Raw genomic sequence first — 10,548 nt, forward strand, 5'->3', positions numbered from 1 at the left:
AAAAATCTATGGAGTCGCCTTATAGAATCCTCTGCTGTAGAGAGGGTGGCTCTATACAGAGATAGCTCTCCAAAGAGCCCTAAAAGCATCCACACTGCGGCTCGCGGAGCGGGTGAGCACCCGGCTCACGCGAGCCGCGTACCGATGCTAGGGGTGGGGTTGGGTGGGATGGGAGGGAGACGCGACACGAAGCTGCACGCTCGATGAGGGAGAAGAGAGGGTGTGGTGCTTTGCCTACACGCAACAATTCAAATTAAAAAATAAATAAAAATCTAAATTGAAATGCACATGACAGACTCTTTTGAGCAATTTTCCAAAAAAAAAATTGTTAAAATTGAAAGAGCTATTTGGCTCCAACGACATTTTATTATTATTATTATTATTAGGGTTAATTGCATCAAAATACCTGACCTTTTCCCAAAATTTGGTTTTTTGACAAACTTTTTAATTGTAGCAAAAAATTTAGCTACGTTTCAATTTATTGCAATGTCCGTCCCGCGTATATTTCCGGCCAAATTCATGCTGAGGTGGACCTCCGTAAAGCTTAGGTGGCATGTCGTGTCGGGTAATGAAACATTGTCGTCTCAAATCCATTGCAATAAATTGAAACGTAACTAAAATAAAATGGCCGGAAATGAATGGATTTGGCCGGAAATATATGCGGGACGGACATTGCAATAAATTGAAACGTAGCTAAAATTTTTGCTACAATTAAAAAGTTTGTCAAAAAATCAAATTTTGGGAAAAGGTCAGGTATTTTGATGCAATTAACCCTTATTATTATTATTATTATTTTTATTATTATTATTATTATTATTATTATTATTATTATTATTATAAATATTGATTCTTCCTTTCACACTTTACATCACATTTTATTAATGTAATGTTGAATTTAAATTTTAATGAAATTTTTTGTTGTTGAATTCAATGTTTAACTTAATTCAGAAATGTATTTGTAATAAAGATAAAATAAAAAATAAAATTAATGAGGCACAAAATATAAAGCCCCAATGTGGGGAAGTGACACTTATGAGCCCCTTTAAAAGGCTCTTTTGGTGTGAATGCTCTTTGGGGGGGGGGGGGCATTTAAGGCTCACATTTTGGTTGAGGTACACTAGTTAATCATTATATAATACGGTTTGGGATTCTTGGCTTCTCCTTAATTCTAGGTCCTACGTGGCACTATGAAAGAGTTTTATTTCAAATCTCTACAATTCTAGAGCCTTTAACATAAATTTAAACATGGAAATCTCTTTAATATGGAAATCTCAAACTAAACATAGAAATTTCTTTATTTCTTTTTACTTTTTTTATTATCATTTTTATCTTGCTTTTTTCCTACAAAAATATTTTTTAGTTAATAGAAAAATATTCAATATACATATCAAATTAAATATCGTGGCAAGAACTTTAATTTGACATATAATACGTAAATAATAGATTTAAACTAAGAAATTTATACAAGCTAGAAGTGTTAAAATAATACACTTTTCTTTCATCTCACTCATTTTTTACACAATATAATTTTTATTTTATTTGAAAATATTATATATACATGAAATATTTGCTTCATGGAATTATAAGACTTGGTGAAATAAAATCAATATAACTATTCAAAAAGTATATAGTTTTTAATATTATAATTTTCTTTAAACATATGTTACAATTTTTATGTTTCAATAATATTCACAATCTTAACTTTAAATCTAAATTAGAAAAGCATTATTATACGAGTTCAGGACAAGAACGAGTTGTAAAATCTTTTTTTTTATAATTATATTTGAGATTGTTACGAGTTTATAAATTGTAAATTACTTCAAACATTAATCAATATGACTACATGTATTTTTTTGTGCCTTTTTAATCTTAATTTTTTATTTAGTTTATTTATATTAATATTTACTTTGTAATGTCATTTGTTACTGTGACAGATAATCAATTAGTGTAACAATATATTTTTATAAACTCAAATAGACTCAAGTAAATAGTGAGTATAATACACATGTTTGAGATTAGAGTTAATAGTAAAATCACTTTTAAGTGATTTATGACGGGTACATGTATTTATATATATAATCTAGATGGGTTTTGAGTAGTTGAACTCTAGCCTTTTTATTCTAATCGTAAATCATAAATAATTTAGAATATCACATGTATTTTGATTTATACTATTTATTAAGTTTGACAAATAAATAAGGTTTTCAAAATAAATAATTTTTGGTGGTACCTCTTTTTGATTTTGGTGATAGTAAATGTTTAGAATTATTAAAATATTACTTAATATAAACATCAAATTACATAAACTACTTCGTAATAATATAACATTGTAATACCTTTTTGATTTTGGTGGTAGTAAATGTTTAGATTATTAAGATATTACTTAAATACCAGATATTACTGTTGAGAGTGAACATGGATATAAAAATATTTTAGATAATTGCATGTTATTAATACATATTATATGCGATGTATTAATTATATATAATAATATTGTTTAGTCGATATTGTTTTGTATAATATTGTAGTACAATTTCAATAGTCGTAATAAATGTTGAGGTTATTAATACTCCATTTGTCCCCCCAAATAACTTCCTAAGAGGGAGAAACACGGATTTTAAGACAAAATTGTTGAGTGTATTAGAAGTGGTGAAAAATTGTTAAACTACAATTATTCACAATCGGTTGTCAAAAGTTGTAACTAAAAGACAAAAAAATTGTAAAAATAAAAAGACAGAAAAAAATAAAATGAATAACCTGTCATGTGCATAGTGCACAGACCAACCTTAAACAATCAATTCTCTCGCTTATTATCATGACATGTTAATTATAAAATATATATAACAATAAATAATAGTATAATAAAATATATTTTAGGTTGAAGTAGATTATTGATAAAACATAATATAAAATAATTTTTTATTAAGAGGTTAGGTTAAGATGAGTTGTTGATAAAGATAGTCTTATAATTAGTATTAAAATTGGTGAAAAGATGAAAAATAAGAATAATTAAGGTATTATTAGTGTTGGAGTAATGTCCCAAAATGGATATGAAGTTATTTGGGGGACGATCCAAAGAAGAAAGACAGAAAATTATTTGGGGGACGAAGGAGTATATAATTTAAGTGGTGGATATTACTATAAGAGATTGAGACATGAATGAGTACAAAAATATATTTTAATTGAACTTAAGATTAATATGAGTATATAAATTATAAACGGGAATAAATATATAAATTTGTAACAACTTATATTTATAAAATTAAATGAGTTTGTGTAAGTAATCAAAATTGGGACGAGTATGAGTATATACATTTTAGACGGGTAAGAACATTTATCAACATGCCTTCGTGGAATTTTTTTTCATACTTTAATTGTTTTGTTATTCAAATTATTTGGGTATGAGTAACATACATTTTTGACGGGTACAAACATTTTATTAACATGTTTAATTACATGATTTTTTTATATACATAATTATCTCTGAATTTTGTATATGGATATTTATTCTTTAATATTCGAGTCTCTGATGAGACGGATAATCAATTATTGTCATAAGTTATATTTGTAAATATAAATATATATGTGTGCATATTTAACATAAGTTACTATACATTTTTGTGATGAGAACAAATAATAAAATCATTATTTACATAACAAATTCATTACTTTAATATAAATATTATTTTATTTATTATAATTATAAATATAATTAAAGTAAGTACCCGTCGAATTTCGACGTGTTAGACACTAGTTATAATTAATACTTTCTCCTTCTTGCAAATTGGAATAGTATGCACATCCTTGTGCGGTATGACTTATGAGTTTATAAATTAGTTTCGTTCCTATTATATCGGTGGATTGAATTTTGTATATGAATTAATAAAATCATTGGAAATAAAATAATATAACTTCCTAATGTGTTATATTTATTCTTTAAACATCGTCTTTTATGGAAATCAACCTATATGTATGAGGTATTTGAAAAAGAAAAATAAGCTTATATAATTGAGATAAAAAGAGTAAATATTAGATGAGCGTGATATGAGTAAGGAAAAAAAAACACTTTTTAATGAATAATATTGCTCAAAGTTGAGATATTAGAAATGAGCTTACAATTTGATGTATTACTAGTGTGATAATTTTGTGAATAAGTTGAGATAATGGAAAGAAAAAAAATAAAAAGTTTATGGTGGTGTAGTGCCCAAAAGTGAAATACTAATGCACAATTTTATGAGACACACAAATGAGTGTAATATTTATACTTATTAGATGACGTTATAATTAAATTTATATACACGCAATATATTAACTTCTAAACATATCAAATAGTCCCACCGTCTCACTTTAATAGGCTCATTTCTTTGAAACACGGAGATTCAAAAAATTATTTTTTAGGAGGAAAGTAGTGTGGTCCATACCAATTTTTTATTCAAATTGAAAAACGACCATATTCTAATGGGACTGAGGGAGTAAATTAAACAGCCCGGGATTTTTTTTTATATTTTTTTTTGATAAATTGCATAATTTAATAAAGAAATTTAATTTAAAGACTGCGCGACGAAGGACTCGAACTCAGGATCTCAGATTTTGAGGAGCTTTAATCTCCTACCGTTAGACTAACACACGCATACGCACATAGGGACTTTTATTTTCACATGCATGCATTTGCAAACAAATCTTTATTTATCTATACATTAAGTTATTTTAAACAGAAAAAACAAGGGAATGATGATGATCAGTTGAGTCTCTGAGGGAGCGAACACTACAGTCTACAGACAAGATATGTCAGCCACTGCCATCCTCATCAACCATCAGCTTTGCTCAAAGAAGCATCAAAGTGGCTCAAAAGTTGAGACTTGAGAGATATTCAATGTATCCCCTATTAATTTCTAATTTTAATTTTTTGTATTTAATGTTTTCATAGATTCATTGTATATATGTATGATAGAATGATACACTAAAGTTAGTTATTGTCTCTGGAGAAGTGGTAGCTAGCAGATTATCTATACACACAAAGACTGAATCAATTAAAATGCAATAATTAATAAAACATAGACACTTACTTAACCGCAATCAAATGATATAATTATTTTAATTATATTTTGATACGGAGGGAGGGAGTATTTTCTCATATAAAAACTACCCGCATGCAGGTGGGATTGAATCAAGACCTCTTATGAAAAAGAGTCTTTGGGTACCTTAGCTTTGCTACTTGAATTAAGCCTCATTAGCTCAAATGATATAATTATAACTACATAGCTACGTGAATTCACGATAACAACTTGAACTTAAATCTTCAATCTAAGCTCTAAAAACTAAAAAGCAATGAAAATTAAAACCTAAAATATAAGTTGTAAGCGGTAAAAGGGATACAAGAGGCACTATATGTAGTCTCATGGGAAAATTTCAGTACAAAAAATGGATAAAACACTAAGAATATCGTATTGTACTACAATACTGAACATCAGTTGAGCTTGGCGACTATGTGTGTGCTATTCGCTAAAATTGTTCTTCACTCTTTCATAAATTCGTCTTCGATTCGTTATTGACTCGTTCTCTCAATTCTTCGGTCCCGTTTCTCTCTATCCTCGACCCTTGGGCATGTACTTGCACTATAACTACTCTAAAACACTTAAATCTGCATTAATTACTCAAAATTATACTCAAACATGATATTTACGAATCATAAAGAAATCAAATTCAACAATGTCACATAAGTACACAATTTCAACACCACATGCACAATATAACTGTGAAAAACAATAAAATGAGTGTTTATCAAGAACTCCATGATATGATTTTAGTGAATTTGAATAATTTATGTATTAAAATTGAATTCCCAAAGTAGTTTTTTATTTGACCTTTTCCATTTCATTAAATTTTGCTTTGTCTATTGATGAATTTTATTTTGATTTAAATTACATATCTGATTTATAATACAAAAAATCGACATTATTTTATTTCAAACTAACATTGATGTTATTTTTCTGATCAATTTTTAGTTCACATGTCACCTTTTGATCACCAAAAAATTGGAAAAGCCCGCAAAAATTTAAAGAAAGACATTTACGAAATCTTGAAAGTGAAATTGCTATTTCTCCTTATGGATTCTTCAAAACCTAGATCGAATATTCTAAATTTTGTAAATCGGGATTGAAATTGTGAGCGCCTTCAATAAAGTAAGATGTCGGTATTTGGTAAATGAAAATACATTTGAAGAAAACAAAAGCAAACCCAAAACAGAAAAATCTTTGAGTTATACCCAAAAATAAATCTTGGCGGTTGCCTAGTTAGAAGTCGGTAGATTGCATGACCTAAAGACTCACTGACTTGGCCTTCACAATCCCTATTGAATCGAGATTTTCTCTCCAGCTGAAAATTTCTGCTGACCACTGAAAACCGCGTGCTTCCGATCATGGGGAACGCCTACTGTGTGTTGTGCGCGTGCGTGGACCAAGCTAGCGTAGGAGTCGTCGAGAGGTGGGGGCGCTTCGACCGCCTCGCGCAGCCTGGCCTCCACTGCTTCAACTTCCCCGGCGGCGAATACCTCGCCGGAGTTCTCTCCACCAGGATCCAATCTCTCGACGTCAAAATTGAGACTAAAACTAAGGTCCTCTCCTCTTTATGATCTTCCTTCTCTGTGCTTACTGAATTGCGTGTTCTTCTGCGGATTGAATTCTGGTTGATTTCCTATAACGACAAGTAATTTCTGTTATAACATATTCTGTTATTCGAAGAACTTGTTTGGGTCGATTGATTAGAAAAGCAGGATGAGTTTTGGTATTTAGAGTTTCTAGATTGGTCGCGGCCTTGTTATGGATTGTTAGGAAGTATTTGCCTTTGATTTATACTCCTGTGTCGAGTTGTAATTGCTTTATTAAGAATGATTTTTGATTGGTTAATCTGAGAGGAACTGGACCAGTTTGCTGCCCGCGTTGCTCCCCGTGAATACTGAATTACTTTTAACCGCTACTTACACTTTTATTTAGACACTCTTGGAAATGCTAGTATATATTTAGTGCTCGTTTGGTTCAAGTAGAGGAATGAAAAAAGAATGAAATCAAATAAAGGAGAGGAATGGTAACAATAACCATTACTTTTATTGAGTGTTTGGTTTAACAATGGAAAGGAAACATTAGTAAGGGATTCCCTTCCTTTTGTTTCCCCTCTATTTTGAGGGGTAACAAATTGGGTGATTGGGTTACCCTCAAGTAAGGGTAATGATTATCTCATTACCCAAACCAAACAACAAGTAATGGATTCAATTACTTGATTCCCTTTCCAACCTCTAAAAACATCCAACCAAACGTGGGCTTACAGTGGTATATTAATGTCTCCTGTTTCTTCTCATAATCGGTTATGTTAATGTCCCATTATTTCTCAACTCCGTCATGTTAGAAACTTATGCACTTGCTCAAGGTTTGTGGATCCAGATGTGATGATTGAATTGAGTGAATTGAAAATCTTGATGTTATAAGGAGAGTAAATTCTCTTGTTCCTTAGCAAAAGTATCATCAAATATTTAGTTCTGTTTTTCAGTTTATTTGCTAGAATGCTGAAATCAAAGTGTTTGTGGTTCTCTTTTATAAACGTTGTAGAATGTAATCAACTTTTATGTCTTTGAACAGTTATGTAATACCACTGAAATCAGGCCTTTATTGTTTACAATTTGCGCCTTAAGTTTTGTTTATGTGATGTCAATATAAATTCTTTACTAAGATGTCAAGGTTTGATATTGTTTACAATTTTCTTGGAGAAGTATTATTTCAAAATTGACAGTGTGCCTCCTTTTCCTAGCGGATAAGAAAATCGAAATCGTTCTTCAGAACCCTTTAGGTGTTATAAATGTAAAATTACCCCAAGAATCAAGTTTTTTCTTCATAAAATAGAATGACATGCTCCGATGTTCATTAAGTAAAGAATGAATTCTCAAACCATATGACAAATTCATGAATGAAATAGTCCACTGTGAAACAAATTATAGCAAGAGAGGTGCTTTAGGACAAATAAGCATACTAACTCAGATATCCTTTATGCAACAATTGGACAGTAAAAATGCATGGTTGGATAGCCATGTAGTTGCAGTGTATAATTTCATTTGCTTAATTTATATGAAGAAAATACTGACACATCCAATGCAACAGGACAATGTCTTTGTTCAACTGCACTGTTCAATTCAATACAGGGTGATCAAGGAAAATGCAGATGATGCTTTTTATGAATTGCAAAATCCTGAAGAGCAGATTCAAGCTTATGTATTTGATGGTAAACAACTCATGTTTCTATCACATGTCCTTCACTATCTTTCTTATACTTGTCCAAACCAGCTTTGTCTTATGCTGTGTACACTTGTCTGAATAGTGGTCCGAGCTCATGTTCCAAGAATGACTCTGGATGAGGTGTTTGAACAAAAGAGTGATGTAGCTCAAGCAGTTTCAGAGGAACTTGAAAAGGTGCTAATTTACTCTATGTGTTGATAGAGGTACCAGACTTATCTGCATCAACTAAACTTTTATCGGGTTATGCATGAACTTTTCCTACTATATGCACTGCAAGTGTATTCCAAAATATGGTAAATAAGATTGATGGGGACATACTTCGATCTGTAGCAATATCTAGTATATAATATAGATCTAAGACCTCATTGAGGTTCATGTACATAAGTATGAGAAAGTTGGTGAGTGTGCCTTCTTGGTTACTAATAGGCTAATAGCAGGCTATCTGATACTAGTTAAGCTTCTGAACTTAATATTTTTGAGGTGTGCAATGTCATCCTATGTCTCTGGAAATACAATTTCCTGAGTTAATTAAATGAAAACAACAATGCTATTGCGATCATTGTGTTTCTTCCAAAATCTACAATATGTTGGCCTTTTTGCATGTTCCATTTTAGCTTATATAATGATGGTTGATTGAAAATGTCCTATGAGAAGCATATGTTATCATTTATTAAAGCATACATCTTGAGTTAATCCATGTGGCAGGTCATGGGAGCATATGGGTATAACATAGAGCACATATTGATGGTTGACATTATTCCTGACCCCTCTGTGCGGAAAGCAATGAACGAGATTAATGCAGGTTCGCATCCTTGTAAATTTTGTTCTCGCTATGGTTCTGAGTTTCAGGGAAGATTAAAATTATGCCTAGTGTTGCTTGATGTGTTGAGTGTACTAATTGATACTGTCACTGTGTTAGAGTCTTTGAACATGTTTCTACGTTTATGAACATGAGTATTGCATAAGGGCAACAAACTTTTAACTTTTGCTACCTAAATATTACTTGCCACACACGTAAAAGTATGAAATTAAATAATATCAAAATTATATAATTTATCACAATTTTAAAAAATTTAGATACAAAATTATTCTTATCATATTAACATAAATATAACATCTCTCTCTCTATATAGGGTTAATATAAAAACTCCTCTTAAGATGAAAACTAGAAACCAATTTAAAGCCATTGATTTAAATAAAATAGAGGGTTGAGATTAAACTACAGATGCATAATTTCGATTGCATAGATGCACGGTTTCAATTGCATAGATGCACAATTTCGATTTGCTTGAGTATTTTGCATTGTTGGTTTCAATTGCATAAATTGCATATTTTTTAAGTGCACAGTAAAATATAATAGATGCACAGTTTCTTTTGTTGACTAAATCCTAACCATTAGATCTAATATTTAAAAGGTCAAGATTAGGTTCCTAGTTCTCATTTTAACAGAGGTTTTTATTAGAACCTCTTCCTGTATATGTATATATATATTAAATTACTAAACTATCCTTGTAAGTTAAAATAAATGTGTACATTATAGGTATACCAAAATTTATAAGAATACACACGTTTTTATTCAAGGATATAATAGTGTAAATTATTGTAACACTGGGTAGCTACCACAATTTATTCCCGTTTTGGATGAGAAGTATTCATATATGATACGATGATATTTGACAAGTAATTTGTTATGACAGCTCAAAGGATGCAACTTGCTAGTGTATACAAGGGAGAGGCAGAGAAGATTCTCCAGGTGAAGAAAGCAGAAGCAGAAGCTGAAGCCAAGTATCTTGGTGGAGTCGGGGTTGCGAGACAGAGACAGGCAATTACCGATGGGCTTAGGGAGAACATCTTGAACTTCTCGGACAAGATTGAGGGTACTTCAGCAAAGGAGGTTATGGATCTTATCATGATCACCCAGTACTTTGACACGATCAAGGACCTCGGGAATAGCTCAAAGAACACTACAGTTTTCATACCCCATGGTCCTGGTCATGTGCGGGATATCGGTGAACAGATACGTAACGGCATGATGCAGGGAGCAAGTGCACAACTTATTGATATTGATCAGTAATCCACCTGTTCTCTTATTATCCTCAATAAAAAGTTTCATGAGATATGGTGACCAAATATATGTACATGGTTTTATGAAATGTTATGTCGTGTTAGCTGCCGGGGAACGATACTGGAGAAATAGTCGGACAAAAGTTACTCATGATTTTACCATTCATATATTTACGTGCAAAGCTGTTATTTGATACTATTA

At 31.1% G+C, this 10,548-nt stretch overlaps 1 protein-coding gene across 1 annotated transcript; it reads left to right on the forward strand.

The window, feature by feature from the left end:
* The first annotated feature begins 6,157 nt into the window (after positions 1-6,157).
* On the forward strand, positions 6,158-10,548 carry LOC131014436 (hypersensitive-induced response protein 4). The gene is made up of 5 exons (XM_057942416.1): positions 6,158-6,613; positions 8,148-8,268; positions 8,365-8,456; positions 8,988-9,084; positions 9,980-10,548. The coding sequence occupies exons 1-5, from the start codon at positions 6,419-6,421 to the stop codon at positions 10,354-10,356; spliced, it is 882 nt and encodes a 293-aa protein (XP_057798399.1). The 5' UTR covers positions 6,158-6,418; the 3' UTR covers positions 10,357-10,548.

Source organism: Salvia miltiorrhiza, chromosome 3 (genome assembly GCF_028751815.1).
Source record: "Salvia miltiorrhiza cultivar Shanhuang (shh) chromosome 3, IMPLAD_Smil_shh, whole genome shotgun sequence".
NCBI classification, from domain to species: Eukaryota; Viridiplantae; Streptophyta; class Magnoliopsida; order Lamiales; family Lamiaceae; genus Salvia; species Salvia miltiorrhiza.

Coding starts and splice junctions, on each gene's coding strand:
- LOC131014436 (XM_057942416.1), top strand. CDS start 6,419: ATGGGGAACGCCTACTGTGTGTTGTGCGCGTGCGTGGACCAAGCTAGC. Junction 8,457..8,987: donor TTTCAGAGGAACTTGAAAAG/GTGCTAATTTAC, acceptor TCCATGTGGCAG/GTCATGGGAGCATATGGGTA. Junction 9,085..9,979: donor AATGAACGAGATTAATGCAG/GTTCGCATCCTT, acceptor TTGTTATGACAG/CTCAAAGGATGCAACTTGCT.